Raw genomic sequence first — 14,171 nt, 5'->3', positions numbered from 1 at the left:
ACATTGACTATCCAAGGGCATCCCGGGGACTCGGAAGCGGGGGGTACGAGGCATCGGCTGTTCATCGTCACAGGGTGTGCGGGACCCAGAGCCTTCCGTGAATGGGGTTCGCATCCCTCAGGCGCTCCATGGATCGTGGAGGCTTCAGGCACCCAAGGAAGGGGTAGGGGACCCTCGGACGCTTGGATGTCAGGGAGCAGCCTGCCTGGAGTCACACGTGAGCCCAGTGGAGACGCCAGGGCGAGGATGGACGGACTCACAGAGGCCCAGACACCCATGAATGGGCACCGGGCATCCAAAGATGCAGTGGAACTTGGAACCAGCCACCAGGGGCCCGAGACCTGGGATGTGGGCCTACGTGAGAGGCAGGCGGTGGGGTTTACGCTGCTCAAGACCATGGTGAATGGGATTCAGGCAACTAGAGAAGGGAACGTGGGAACTGGAGGGTGCCCACAGCCCACGCTGTGAAGGGTGGGGTACACCAAAGCCTGGAGGATGGGGGGTAGACCGCACAGAGGCCCTGGAAACTGGGGGGCAGGGTACCCGTCAGGTTGACAGTTGGAGTCCTTGTTACCGTGGTGATCAGAGGAGTGGGGTACAGGCTGCCCAGATACTCAGAAAACCGTGGACCAGGACCTTCCAATGGAGCCATGGGTTCCTGGGGCCTGAGGCTTTACGGGGAAAGGGTACAGACTGCAGCCTGACCCAGAGGGTGGGGGGCGAGCGGTCTGGACTCAAAACAGAGGAAAGCGGGGAATCCAGAACTGAGGGTGATGGGTGCCTGGCCCCATCTATTCAGATGAATGAGGTTAGATTCGTCGGCCTCAGGTGAGCTGGGTGCAGAGACAGGGAGTTACCAGACCCCCTGAGGATTTGCATACACAGAATTCAGGGGGTGGGGTGCCAGCGGCACCAGCTGAGATTCCGAGACTGGGCACCCAGACCCTCTGATGGAGGAGTGGGAGTGAGCTCGTCTCACGGGGCTGGGCTGTCTCGGCCAGAGTTCCAGTGCCTGGGACGCCTGGGACCCCTGGCACCCAGAAACTCAGATGCTGTGTGCACGTCGCCCTGATGCCCAGACATGTGGGGGGCCAGGTGCCCAGTTTCTCAGTCAGATGGGCATAGATCATCAGGGTGACAGAAGGCAGAGCACACTGGATGACGAGGAAGCCACCCTCATTCTTCAGGGAATGGGTTACATGCCCCAGGGCCCCACGAACAGAGCCTGCAAGGACTCAGTCACTGAGATGCCCCTAGGCATCTTAAGGGGATGTGGACTGGGCAATTTAACTCCCAAGCAGAGTGGGGTACGGGGCCTCAGACACTCCACTAGTGGGTTAGAGGACCCAGACACTCCACTAGCGGCAAACAGGACCCAGGCTCATGGGGGGTAGGACCCAGACATGTCTTGGGTGGGGGTCCAGCTCTTGGGAAGCATAGGTACAGCCCCAGACACCTGGCTGTAGGGCAGGCAGGCACCCAGCTTGGGAATGAATAGCACATAGAGCCAGAGACAAGGATGAATGGGACACACAATGGGGGGGCAGGGGGCGGGGAGGGGTGGATGGGGCACAGGACATCCCAAACCACAGGGGCGAGGCCGCGGGCCCTGACCTGGCACTCAGGCCTATGTGAGACATGTCAGGGGGCATTCAGCACGCAGGGCCCCCACAAATGGGTACAGACTTTCCAGGAACCAGGTGACCACAGAACAGAGTCCTGGCTTCCAGGCTAGTGGGGAGCATGCCCCCGGCACCTTGGGTATGAGGTGAGAGGCTTCTGGAAGTTCCGATGGTCAGGTGTGTCTCCAGGTATCCACAGGAGTGGGGAAAAGATGCTCTGACAGCAGGGGGCCCCCAATGAATAGATACCCCAAGAGAAGATGAATGGGGCCCCGATGAATAGATACCCCTAGAGAAGGTGAATGGGGCCCCGATGAATAGATACCCCAAGAGAAGGTGAATGGGGCCCCAAAGATGCAGAGGAACCAGGTCCTGGCCAGCTGGGTCCCAGAGGCCCTTGGGAGATGCTGTCAATGCGGGGAGGGTGCAAGTGGCCCCAGGAGGGACCCTGATGCCTGAGTCACGGAGAACCCCAGGTCTCTGACGTGAGTGCTGGTGTATGGATTACAGGCTACACGTGCAGTCAGACGATGGGGTAAGTGTCCCCTCAATCTCCAGGTGAATGGGGTATTATTCACGAAGATACTCCAAGAAGCGGGATTGGCATCCCCCGGAGATCCAGACCCACAGCCACCAGGCAGACCTTCGGAAGACGGAGAGAAGCTCAAGGAAGCAGCACCACGATGCCCGCACTCAGAGGAGGGTGCTCACTCAGGGGACAGGGCGCAGGCTCCTCAGAAGTTCACATGATGTGTACAGGTCCCCTGACACGCCAACGACGAGCCACAGGCACTTGGATGAAGAGGGCACGGTTAGCCTGAATCAAGGATCACACACAGGCTGGGACCCAGTGAATGGGCACGGGGTACCCCAATCCTCGGAGACTGTGGCGAGCTGAGCGCCCGCTCCCGTCCTCAGCCCGGGCCCCGCTACGTGGGGCGCCCCAGCTGAGCGGGATATGGCAGCCGGGTCAGCGCGGGCAGGGTGCACGCGTGCCGTCCCAGCACGTCTCACGGTTCCTTGCCAGCAGCTCCCGGCTCCCCCAAGCCGGCGACTGCCATGAGTTCCAACCTCAAACATTCCCCAAGCAACCTCAAAGGAAGCATCCCCATCCAGGAGCCCCGCCAGGGTCTCCATGTGGCTCTTGGCTGCCAAGCCGCCGTCTCGGGGGCCGCAGGGCTGGCCTGGGGCTGCCAGCTCTGTTTGGTTTTCCCCTTCCTGCCCTGGAACCTCAGACGCCCGTCTCGCCACGGAGGCGCCCAGATCCGGGGAAAGGCACAAAGGCCCTACACAGTCAGGCTGGGGAGAGTCGCATGCAGGGCAAACGCGCTGCGGGCTGGATCCCGCCGGCCGTGCACCCCCGTCGCGGCCACCCACGCACCTCGCTGCCGCAGCACGGGAGCCTGCATGCCCGCTGCCCTGCAACAGGCCTCCTCTGAGCCCCGGAACTGTTTACTGCCACCTCTATACCCCCATCTCTGGGTGAGATGAGCAGAGGGGCCCAGGCCTTTTTTAGGGGAACATGTGCCCAAAGAGACAGGCATGCCCCACATGCCACGTGTCCCTAGAGCCACGCGTGACCAGCAGGGGTACACCCGTGTGTGCATGCATGCGTACACGGCCCACCTGTCGTGTCCCCTAAGCAGCCTCAACCTGGGCTGAGTCTCCCAGAAGTCCTGCCTGATGGGTCCTGCAGGCTGGCTAAGCATTAACCCCACTCCACGTCTGGCCGTCCGTTGATAATGGGTTTGGAGAGACACCCTGACCTGGGTGGGCCACTCAGAGCTGGGCCCCTCCAAACCCAGATGTTCCTGTGACTCGGAACACCCCCCTTGGGGCGTAGAACTTTCACGAACCGAGTCCAGCCCTCCCTCCCTCCCGCTGCTTCACCCAAAGGTCTGCTCTGATGGTCCAGCACCTCCTCTTGCTAAGGCCTCTAGGAGGGCTCGAGATGCCCCAGTCCCAGGGCCGAGACGCCGGGTGCTTCGGTCTCGGGAGGGGCCCTCCTCCCAAGGGAGTTCCCCGACTCCTGAGGGCCAGCAGTTCCGGCCCTGGGGTGGGGCTCCCCAAAGCCCTGCCCCCCCACCCCTCCCCACACCAAGGAGAGTTTCCCTGGTCACTAAAGGCCAAGCAAAGCCACAGGCTCTGAGCACGGGATCCAGTGCCCAGGGTCCGAGAGGAGGGCCTGGAGGCCGGGGCAGGGGCACAGGAAGTGCAGGCATCAGGTGAGGGTGTGTGACACCTGCGGGGGTGGCTGCCACCCCCAACACTTGGGGGGATCTTGCTCTTGCAGAGGGAGGCCCGAAGAAACTTGGTCCCATCAGAGCATAAAAAATTCCAGTTAGACCAAAGGGGGAAGGGGTCAGTCAGCACAGCTTTGATAGGTGCCCAGCTGACATTGGAGGCCCTCCCCCTGGGAGAGCTGGCATTCCTGATTCGGGGAGGGTGCAGGGTGGAATCCAGCATAACTCCGGCAGGGCCGAGGGCCGGGGCCAGGAGTGACCAGGGAGGGCTTCCTGGAGAGGTGGAGCTCACTCAGGTCTCCAAGGCCAAGTAGGATGGGCAGGGGGTGGGAAGGTCCTGGAGCAGCGGGGAGCAGAGCCTGGCAGCTGGGGTGGGAGGGGGGTGAGGAGGAGGCCGTCCTGCCCGGAAGCAGAGAGCGGAGCAGCTGGGAGGGAGCCCTGGAGGAGGTGGCTGGGGACTGGGACTCCATTTAGGAAGGATGCCTGTCCCCCTTTCCCGGGAAAAACAGCCTTGGCACCTGGAGGTTTTTCCCCAGCTGGCCCGCAGAAAGTAGACACCAGGAGGGACTTCCTGCCTTCTGAGGGGTCGGCACGGGAGGTGCCCCCCAGGGGTGGCCCAGGCCAGGAGGGCTTCCAGAGGCATGGCACGGGGACAGGGAGAACGGGGCAGCCCTCACAGGACCTGGAGAGCTGCCCCTGGGGCACCTGCCCGCCTGGGGGGCTCCTGCAAGTTTCCCCCAGGAGCCGAGGCCGGGAGGCTGGACCGTGGCGTAGCTGGGGCCAGTGAAGCAGACGGCGCCACCTGGTGGCTGTGTGCCAGCCGGAACCCTCACCACCACGGGGACAGGGCAGTCCTGAAGGACCCCGCACCTCCCCAGGCTTCAGGGCCGCCCATTGCTTGTGGCTGGTGTGCCCAGGGATCCAGGATCCTCTCGGGTAAGCTCCCAGGCACCCCCTGTGTTTCTGGGGCTCAACCTTCACTGGGCTGGCCTGGGAAGCCCTCTGAGCCAGCAGCACCAAATTCCTGTGACTCGATGCCCATCGCACCCCAGCCAAGCCAAGAACAGGACACTAACCGAGCAGGGGTGTGGGGAGAGTCACACACATGCCCACATATGTGTACACACACACATGCAGAGGCATGCACACGCAGCCACACGCAGGTACAGGTGTGCACACGTGCATGCACGCACAGATGGAAATTCTGTGATGACAAATGACAATTGACCCCCACATTTTCAACCGTAAGAATCCCACGAGGGCAGCCGGGCCTCTCTGCCTTGACCGCTGGGCTGCTCTGGGGACCCCTGTGGACCGTCGGCTCTCAGGCCAGCGCACGCCACCAGCTGCCACCAGGGGTGCCCTACCAGCTGACCTGGGAGTGTCCTTGGGAGGAGGGCGGGCAGTGACCAGAGGGGCGGCTGCAACCTGTGAGTCCCCTGAGTGCACCCCACTGCACCACGGGGGCCTCGCCCGGTGGCCCCCCGAGCCAGAACCCGCTCCATAATTTGTGGGGCCCAGGCAGGAAACGTACAGCCTCTCATTGCAAATGGTTAGAACTTTAAGTCCGCTGCAGCAGGCAGTAAAGCAAGCCGGGCCCTCCTTCTGAGCTGGGGCCGGTGCACAGGCCGCCTCAACATCCCTTCCTTGTGCGTGTGGACCCCCCGGCCTGGCCTTTGCGGGGACAAAACACGCGCGTTTGCGGGGGAAGCGGAGGCCAAGCTGGGGCTTTGAGCTGTGAGCTTTGAGCTGTGGCCCCTCCTGCAAACAGGCTGGCTTGGTGCTGGCAGTGGGGCATTTAGCCGTGTGCATGGGGGGTGGGAGGGGTCTCTGAGATCACAGTGGGGCTGCTTCGGTCCCTCCCCACGCTGGCACACGGCTGGGCAAGGAGTGCAGAGGCCCAGGGATCCGGCTCCAATGCCTGGTTATTCCTGGAGTGGGGCCTGGGCTTGGTCCTTGTCACGTGGCTGCTGGTGCTCCTGGGAGGAAGGGCAGCCGGGGGAGGCTGAGCCAGAGAGAGCAGCCGTGGGCCTGGGGTCCCAGCGTGGGGGCTGAGCGGGTCCCTGACGGGCCGCAGCCGAGCCGGGCCCACCCTCCTTCCCACCCCCGAGCAAAGCAGGCGGAGCTCTGAAGGGCGGCAGGGCAGGTAGTAGGCAGGAATGTTCTGGCCTCTCCCAGCTACACCCACCCCTGCCTGCCCCCACCTCACCCTCCTCCCCAGGCGCCAGGAATGCACCTTCAGCCCAGACTTGCTCACACGGAGCTCCCGCAGGCAGGCGACCCCCACTCCTCACCCCTCCCCTCCCCCATGACCCTAGCAGAACCCCTACCCCTCAGGGCCTCCATCCCCAGGCTCCCAGTTGCTCCAGGGCCGGGGACCCACATGTAAACATGCTCCACCTATATCAGTGGCAAACCATGGTGGGCCCGAGGTCGGGGGTGGGGTGGCGGGTGGGCCAGGATGGGCCCGGGGCCCAGGGAGAGAGGTCAGGTGGGAGGGGGCTTCCTGGAGGGAGAGGCCCTGCGGGGAGGAGAGGGAGGGCTCCTCGGCGAGAACCAGTGAGGCCAGGGCCCAGGCTGCCCAGGCCTGGCCCGCTTGGCTGGGCTGGGGGCTAGGGGAGGTGGTGGGAGCCCAGGCCTGCGGCAGCTAAGCCCTCACCTTGGCCAAGGCCCAGCGCTGCCCCCCGCTCCCCACCGTCAGTGCCCCTCGCCCGGGCCGCCCTGGGCGGACTCCTTGCCCAGGCAGGCTGAGCTGGCTGCTGCTGGGCAGATGGGCCGGGAGGCAGGGGCCCAAGGGGCTACCCTCACAAGTGACCTGGCTGCCCCGGCTGTTTGCTCCAGGCCAGCAGGGCGAGGAGATGGGGCGACCCCAGGCCCCCACAGTGCCCGGGCCCCGGCGGGCTCCACGGCTGCACCCAGGCTCATTCCGGACCTGGTCGCCCGGATCCCCTGAGTTTCGGGACCTCTGCAAGGGGCGTGGGGATGGCCTGGCTGGGTGGGTGGCAGCCGCTGTCCATGGATGCATCTCAGGCCCATCTCTGTGCTCCCCCCGCCCTGCCCCCAGGGCTCCGCTGGGCGCTCACAGCCACTGCGCCCGTGGCTGGCATCCTCGCTGTTTCCTGCCTGGCCTGTGCCATCTGCTCTTGCCGCTGCGGCTGCCACGGGAAAGAGCCCGGAGACGAGGAGGCCGTGGGCCTGGGCAGTACCTGCAGCACCATCAACCCCCACCTGGTGAGAAGCGGGCCCCCAGCTGGGTCAGTGCCGGGAGGCAGCTCAAGGTCCAGGCTTGGGGACGAGCTCAGCCCCCAGCATGGTCTGGTCTGCCCAGGGCAGTGGCAGGGGGGCCCGCCTGGCCGGCGAGGCGATGAACCAGGTGAGGGAGGGTGTGGGCTGCAGGAGCCACAGCAGTTCTGGAGGAGGGCAGGGGCTGAGAGGTGGACCTGGGGCAGTTACGGCCGGTCCCACGGAGCTGAGCTGGGGTGTGCGCCCTTGTGGTGGCCTGGCCTGGAGGTGTGACCCATCCTGGACCTGATCTCTGGCACGCCGGGGCTCTGATGGGGGCACAGTCCCAGCAGCTGCTGTCGCCAGCCCGTGATACCCCCTGGGTGCAGCCAGATGTGGGTAACGTGGAGCCTGGCCCTGGGGGCCCCAGCAGTGGCAGTGCCTGCAGCTGTCTGTGGAGTATGACTTTAGAAGCCAGGAGATGAGGGGCCCCGAGGACGTGCGGGGGTTTGGAGGGGCGATGGGGGAAGGGTGGGGAGGGGCTGACCAGGAAGGGGCCCTGGCTGAAATGCCCCCTGGCTCCTAGATCAAGGTGGGCCTCAAGCAGGCCACGGACCTGAGGCCCCGGGGCCCAGGCGGCACGGCGGACCACTACGCCCGCGTCGGCCTCTCCCCTGAGGCCGGGTGCAGGCACGAGACAAAGGTGCACCGTGGTACCCTGTGCCCCACGTTCGAAGAGACCTGCTCCTTCCACGTGAGTCGGGGCTGGGTGGCCAGGGGCCTGGGCCGGGCAGCGGGGGCCGCTCACACCCCTCCCCGCAGGTCCCCCCCGTGGAGCTGCCCCGGACCACCCTGCAGGTGCAGGTGCTGAACAAGCACTTCTCCCAGCACGAGCCACTGGGCGTGCTCAGCCCGCTGCTGGGCACCGTGGATCTGCAGCCCGTCCTGGAGCTCTGGCACCCACTGGGCCCACCCAGCGCTGCCGAGGTGAGCCTGCTGACCCCCGGGCTCCAGTCCCGCCCTGCCCGGTGTGCCCAGCAGGGAAGCTGAGGCCCTTCTTGCTGCCCGCAGCCCGAGCAGCTGGGGGAGGTGTGCCTCTTGCTCCAGTACGTGGCCGGCTCGGGCTGGCTGACCGTGGTCGTGCTGGAGGCCCGAGGCCTGAGCCCAGTTCTGGCAGGTGAGAGCCGGACCTGCCCTTCCACACGGACGGAGGGAACCCTGTGCTCAGCCCTCCGATCTGGGATGCCCTATGACCCCTTGCACTTGCCCAGAGCCCTGCGTGAAGTTCCAGCTTGTGCTGAACCAGAGGAAGTGGAAGAAGAGAAAGACATCTGCCAGGAAGGGCACGGCCACCCCTTACTTCAAAGAGGCCTTCACCTTCCTTGTGCCTTTCAGCCAGATCCAGGTGGGCTGCCTGGAGGAGGGGCCAGGTGGAACCTCGCTCAGGGTCAAACTGACGGCTGTCTTTCTCCCCGTCCCACCGCACCTCTGCCTGCCTCTACCCAGAGTGTGGTTCTGGTGCTGGCCGTCTGGGCCCAGGGCCCACAGTTCCAGGCCGAGCCCGTGAGCAAGGTTGTGCTGGGCGCCCGGGCCTCTGGTCAACCCCTACAGCACTAGGCCGACGTGCTGGCCCATGCCCGGCCGCCCATCGCCCAGTGGCACCACCTGCAGCCGGCCAGGGAGGTGGACCGGGCGCTGGCCTTGCAGCCCCATCTGTGCCTGCCCTTGCCTGGCTCCTGAAAACAGCCCCGGCCCTCGGTCTCCCTGTGCTGGGCCACGGGCCCCGTGCAGGCTGCGCTGGGGACCCACTATAATAAACGCTTTCTCCCCCATGGCTGTGCGTCCTTCCTGAACCCCGTGGACACAGCAGGGCCAGGGGCTCCACCGACATCGCCACGGCCCCCTCCCAAGGACAAGGAGAGGGTCTCCTCTCCAGGCTCAGCCAGGCCCTGAGGGCTCTGACCCATGCCTGACCCCTGAGTGAGGGTGAAGGGGCCCTTCCAGGCCCAAGGGGGATGATACTGGGAGATGGGAAGCCCTCCCCATCAGTAACAGCTGGAGAGTGAGGGATGGGCCCCTGGGGACACAGTGGGCAAGTGGGAGATATTTGGGGGATGGTGACAGTGGACAGAGGGGAACACAATCCCAGGGACCGCCCCAGCCCCTGAGGGGCCCCCAAACCCTCCGGATGGTGACTGCGGGGCGTCCCCTTTACGAGCAGCAGGGGGCAGTAGATGCCTTCGGAAGCCGCCCCGGGCCTTTGGGGGCTCAGCCTGGCCAGGAAAGCAGCTCTAATCCCCGCACATCTGGACGGCTTTAGCTCTCCCTGACCCTCCCCATGGCCCGAGAAGCCGGCAGGGCTGGGGCCGTGCACCCCCAGCTCAGAGGGTGCCAAGTCATGGTTATCCGGATGCCTCTGCTGGGTGGGGGCCCGGGCGGGGGGCGCAGGCCTGGACCGGGGTGAGAAGGGCAGTGCCGGGCCTGCCTGGGGCAGCCAGGCGGGCCCCAGGCCCCCTCGGGTCAGGGAGAGGTTCCCAGGTGGGTGGTGCCGAAATCCTGGGTTTGAAGGATGTGTTCCGAGCTGTGCCGGGAGCCGGCCGGCGGGCAGGGCGGTCCAGGCAAAGCTGCACGTCCGTCCAGGCGCCCCGCATCCTGCTTCCCGGTGGGAAGCTGGGATCACGCCCGTGGAGGGCAGCCCTGCCCCAGAGATCCTGGGCACTGCCGCAGGCCCCAGAGGCCGCGTGTGGGGGTCCGGCCTTGCCCCAGGCCAGCTTGGGGACGGGAGGACATGGCCAGCTCATGCCCGAGACACCCGCTGGGCTGGAGGGGACAATAAGAAGCAGAGTGCGAGGCAGCTGCTGTTCCCCAGGGGGCCCGGAGCCCTGGGGAAGCCGAGGAAACTAGTGTGGACCCTGACTCAGAACGGGTGGGGCCAGGACGGAGTGACCCCTTGGCTGACCCCTGAGCTGTGCGCCACGGCGGGCGAGGCCGTCGTCCTGTTCTCAGGCTCCTTGTAAGATACAAGGGAGGCATCTCGAAGTCGTCACTGAGCCCTAAATAGACCAACCCAAGCTCAGCACCCCCCCCCCCCCCCCCACCAACAACCAAGACTTCTTGGCCTGGATGGCAGTGCAAGGCTGGGCCGGGCCAGGCAGCCTGGGCAGGTGGGGAGGTCCCTGTGCCCCCATTGGTCTGAGGAGGGCTCCATGCCCTTTCTGAGCAGGGGCCCAGCCTGGGGGAGGCCATTTATACCCCTCCCCCTGGGCCCACCAGCCCAGCTCGCCGCCGCCGGCCTGACCCCGCTCCCAAGCATTGCTGCTCAGACGCGAGGTGAGGCCGGCTCGGAGGCCGGGACAGGCGCTGATCGGGCTCGCTTGCAGGAAGACTTCCCGGGCCGGGGGCCTGGGGGCCAGGGCTGCCGCCAGCAGCCTCTCTGGGGGTCTTCCACGGAGCAGGGGGCGAGAGGGAGACGCATCAGGAGGCAGGCTGGGGTGGCGAAGGGGCCCCGGGCAGCACCCCGACGGCCAGGCCTCACCTCTGGGACACGGCAAGGGGCTTTTACAGATTGAGGGACCCCAGGCCCAACTGGCGGGCCGTTTCTTATATGCACTTGGGGCAGAAGCTGAAAGAGCAGAGCTAAAAATAACTGGTCGCTCCTGCAGCACCTGTGATGGCCGGACGCCCCCTCCCTCGGGGACAGCTGCCGTGACACCAGGCCGGCCTGGGACATTTTGGGAACACTTTCTCCTCTTACTCCTCCCCTCCCCCGGGGAATTCCAAGAAGTGTCCCCCAAGGAGGTGGGGGTTGGGCAGGGCTGCGGGGGGGGTGGGGGTGGGGGTTAGTGCGTGAGGTGAGGCGCTGCATCCCCAGAGCTGGGGTTCTGGGCTGTGGCCCTAACACCCCTCCCCTTTCCCTCCCACAGGCTCTAAGCCCGGGACCTCAAGATGGGCGAGTAAGTGTAGCCCCCCAAACCCGGTTCCCCTGCTGCCCACCCAACTCCCCATTGGGCGAGGGTCTCCGCATCTCCCCGCCGGGCCACCTCCCTCCTGCCCCATCACACAGCCCCGTGGCAGGGCCCTAACCTCTCTTCTCTCTCCCTCCCCCCCGCCTGCCCCCCTCGGGACAGCGAGGAGGTGAGTATCTGCTTTTGGGGGTGAAACATGGAGGGGGTGGGGGCCCCAAGTCAGGAGAGGTCAGAGGTCACCGTTCTAAGGCCCAGGGAGGCCGCCCAGCCCTCCCCACTCTGTGAAAATGCCTCACCCGCACACCCCCCCCCGCCCCCCGACCACCACGGAGACACTGACAAATGGAGGAAGTGGCTGCCGGGTGCCCCAGTGCTCCCCGAGCAGCGAGCAGCGGAAATGCGGCTGCGGCCTGCTCAGTGGGGAACCACTTCTTCTTTCTGAGGGCTGCATCCCCTCCCCTGCCCCCTGGGCCCGCCAGCATCCCCCTGCCTCAGAAGCACAGCCCCTTCTCCCGACCCCAGACCCCAGTCCTCCCAACCTGAAGGGCCACCGGGGCAAAGAAAGGGTCACCGCGCAGCGCCGCGTCCTGGGCCCAGCCTCCCCACCAGGCCCAGGCCCAGCCGCCCCTCGGGCAGGACCCCCGGGCTGCGCGGGCGGCCCCACTGACCCTGAGCCTCTTCTCCCTGCCTTGCAGAAGCGCCGCAGGGCCATCACGGCCCGCAGACAGCACCTGAAGGTAGGTGCGGGCCTGGGGAGGGCTGCCCGGGCGTCTGCAGCCTGGCGCGCGCAGCCCCTCACCACCGCCTCCCCCGCCCCCCCGCCCCCAGAGCATCATGCTCCAGATCGCAGCCACGGAGCTGCAGGAGGAGGAGAGCCGGCGGGAGAAGGAGAGGCAGAGCTACCTGTCCGAGCACTGCCCGCCGCTGCACACTCCCAGCTCCATGGCCGAGGTGCAGGTAGCCAGGCCCCCAGCCCGCCCTCCCGCCCACGCAGCCCCTGCCACCGCCCTGTCTCCCGCTTGGGCCACAGGGCAAGCGGGGTGGTCAGGGCGGCTGCAGGCCGAGTGAGGGGATGGCCACCCACCCACGGCCCCCGCCCCCAGGAGCTCTGCCAGCAGCTGCACGCCAAGATCAACGTGGCCGAGGAGGAGAAGTACGACATGGAGGTGAAGGTCCAGAAGAGCAGCAAGGAGGTGAGAGGTTGGGGAGGGGGAGGGGGAGGGGGACATGCTGGGGGGGGTGACCCGACCGCGAGGTCCTGGCCCCCGCCACCTTCTGCCCAGCCTTGCTGCCCACCCCGCAGCTGGAGGACATGAACCAGAAGCTGTTTGACCTGAGAGGCAAGTTCAAGAGGCCCCCGCTGAGAAGGGTGCGCATGTCGGCCGATGCCATGCTCAAGGCGCTGCTGGGCTCCAAGCACAAGGTGTGCATGGACCTGAGGGCCAACCTCAAGCAGGTCAAGAAGGAGGAGACCGAGAAGGTAGGGTGTCCACCTCACGCACCCCTCCTGCCGGCCCAGCTCAGATCCCGCACGGGTCTGCTGGGATGGGATTTGCGGGGGAAGTAAGGCTGGAGGTGGCGGGCCTGAGCCCTCTCCCGGCCCCCCGCAGGAGCGGGACCTGCGTGACGTGGGAGACTGGAGGAAGAACATCGAGGAGAAGTCGGGCATGGAGGGCCGTAAGAAGATGTTCGAGTCCGAGTCCTAGGCCGCCCGCCGCCCGCTCCCGCCCGAAGCCCCCCGAGTCCGGCTTAGCTCCTGTCAATAAAGGATTCCAACCCCCACGAAGGCTCTGCTCTGCTCTGCTCCGGCCCTGCCCCAGCCTCTCTGCCCACAGGCCGCCGTGCGAAGGACTCTGAGACCGGGGACCCCGGGCTGCGGGCGGAGGAGCCACACACGGGCCTCTGGGGACTTCGGCTGGGGCCCCACCCACCCGCCTGCCTCCTGGGGCTGCTTGGTGATGTCAGACCCTGGAAGCTTGGACTCGGGTGCCCGGGCCATGTCAAAGCCACTTCCCTAGAAGACCATTGGTCCATTGTCACTGTCACCGTGAAGGTCCCCACAGGGCCCAGAGACCCTGCCCCTGTGGCACTAGTCCAGGCAGGGGCCTCGTGGGCCTGTGTCCCGTACCCTGTGGGCAGCCCCTTCCTCCCAGGGTGCCCCTTCCCAGACCCCCCAGCCCCGCCACCAGGGGGCACGTGGGGCAGTCCTGGATCAGCTGGCCCTCCGGGGAGTCTTGAGCGCATGGGGCAGGGACACACCGGGCTGAGGTCCGTGCTCCCACTGGAGACTGATGACAGGCTCAGCTGGCCTGACACCGGGCCCAGGGAGAGGGCTAGCTTCTCCCTCCTGCACAGCCCCCGGCCCTGGCCCATGACACACATCAAGGGATGATGTCCCCGACAGGCCCAGACACAAATGTCACAGCAAGGCCACCGCCAGCCTCCTCTGTGAGGGATGGTGCCGTGGCCCACCAAGGTCCTGCGCTCAGCTCTTTGGTGGGGAGCCCGGGGAGGCCAGGCTGCTGCCCCTGACAGAGCGGCTGTCCGCCCTGCCCTTGCCCTCCGGAGGCCCCAGCGATTGATGTGCCAGGGCCGGAGCCTTGAGCCTCAAGGGACAGACGTCATCCTGCCCTGCCGGCCTTGGCCAGTACTACTCCCCACCCCCGCAGCAGCCCAGGGACCAGCTCCATCCTGCGAACAGCTCCCCACAGAACCTGGCTGCTCTCTCATCAGGCCCTCAGGCCCAGGCCTGGTGTCCTGGCAGCCTTTCCTGCTCATGGATGCAGGGTAGAGGGGACCCCTCGACGTTCCTGGCTGAGGCTCAGCCCGTGAGGAGTCCAGAGCAGGCAGGGCAGGCAGCGAATTCAAGGAGTGAGTGGGTTTTGGCGGTGAGAGCTGCCAGTGATAGAGGCAGTACCTGCCTCGGACCCGGCAAAGTGTACCGGGCAGCTGCGCAGGGGCCGTGCCCGCCGGGAAAGGGAGTGCGAATCTATGCCCAGGGCATAGTTCCCTGCCCAGGGTGCAGGGACCCCAGGGATGCGGTTCCCATAGGCAGGACCCAACTCCATCAGATGTGGAAAATGGTCTTCTTTTCAAAAGGCAATGAAATGTCAAACACA

The 14,171-nt window shown here is 66.1% G+C and overlaps 2 protein-coding genes across 2 annotated transcripts; both read left to right on the top strand.

The window, feature by feature from the left end:
* The first annotated feature begins 246 nt into the window (after positions 1-246).
* On the top strand, positions 247-8,827 carry SYT8 (synaptotagmin 8). The gene is given in 10 exon segments (XM_059069264.1): positions 247-399; positions 6,567-6,816; positions 6,930-7,095; positions 7,470-7,507; positions 7,510-7,586; positions 7,680-7,841; positions 7,910-8,074; positions 8,159-8,264; positions 8,359-8,492; positions 8,594-8,827. Coding segments are annotated over 10 exon segments (1,485 nt in total).
* A 2,497-nt stretch (positions 8,828-11,324) lies between these two features.
* Positions 11,325-12,834, top strand: TNNI2 (troponin I2, fast skeletal type). Its single transcript, XM_059070414.2, has 5 exons — positions 11,325-11,789; positions 11,881-12,009; positions 12,156-12,245; positions 12,356-12,532; positions 12,663-12,834. Exons 1-5 carry the CDS (start codon positions 11,340-11,342, stop codon positions 12,756-12,758), a joined length of 942 nt encoding a protein of 313 aa, XP_058926397.2. The 5' UTR covers positions 11,325-11,339; the 3' UTR covers positions 12,759-12,834.
* The last annotated feature ends 1,337 nt before the right edge of the window (positions 12,835-14,171 follow it).

The sequence above is a fragment of the Kogia breviceps genome, chromosome 7 (assembly GCF_026419965.1).
Source record: "Kogia breviceps isolate mKogBre1 chromosome 7, mKogBre1 haplotype 1, whole genome shotgun sequence".
Lineage (NCBI taxonomy): Eukaryota > Metazoa > Chordata > Mammalia > Artiodactyla > Physeteridae > Kogia > Kogia breviceps.
The sequence above is the reverse complement of the archived record's forward strand: the minus strand, read 5'-3'. Positions and strand labels throughout refer to the sequence as shown.

Excerpts from the sequence above, each read along its gene's own strand:
- TNNI2 (XM_059070414.2), top strand. The coding sequence starts at position 11,340 with ATGCCTCACCCGCACACCCCCCCCCGCCCCCCGACCACCACGGAGACA. Across the intron at positions 11,790-11,880 it reads CCCGCAGACAGCACCTGAAG|AGCATCATGCTCCAGATCGC; the intron begins GTAGGTGCGGGC and ends CCCCGCCCCCAG. Across the intron at positions 12,246-12,355 it reads TCCAGAAGAGCAGCAAGGAG|CTGGAGGACATGAACCAGAA; the intron begins GTGAGAGGTTGG and ends CCCACCCCGCAG.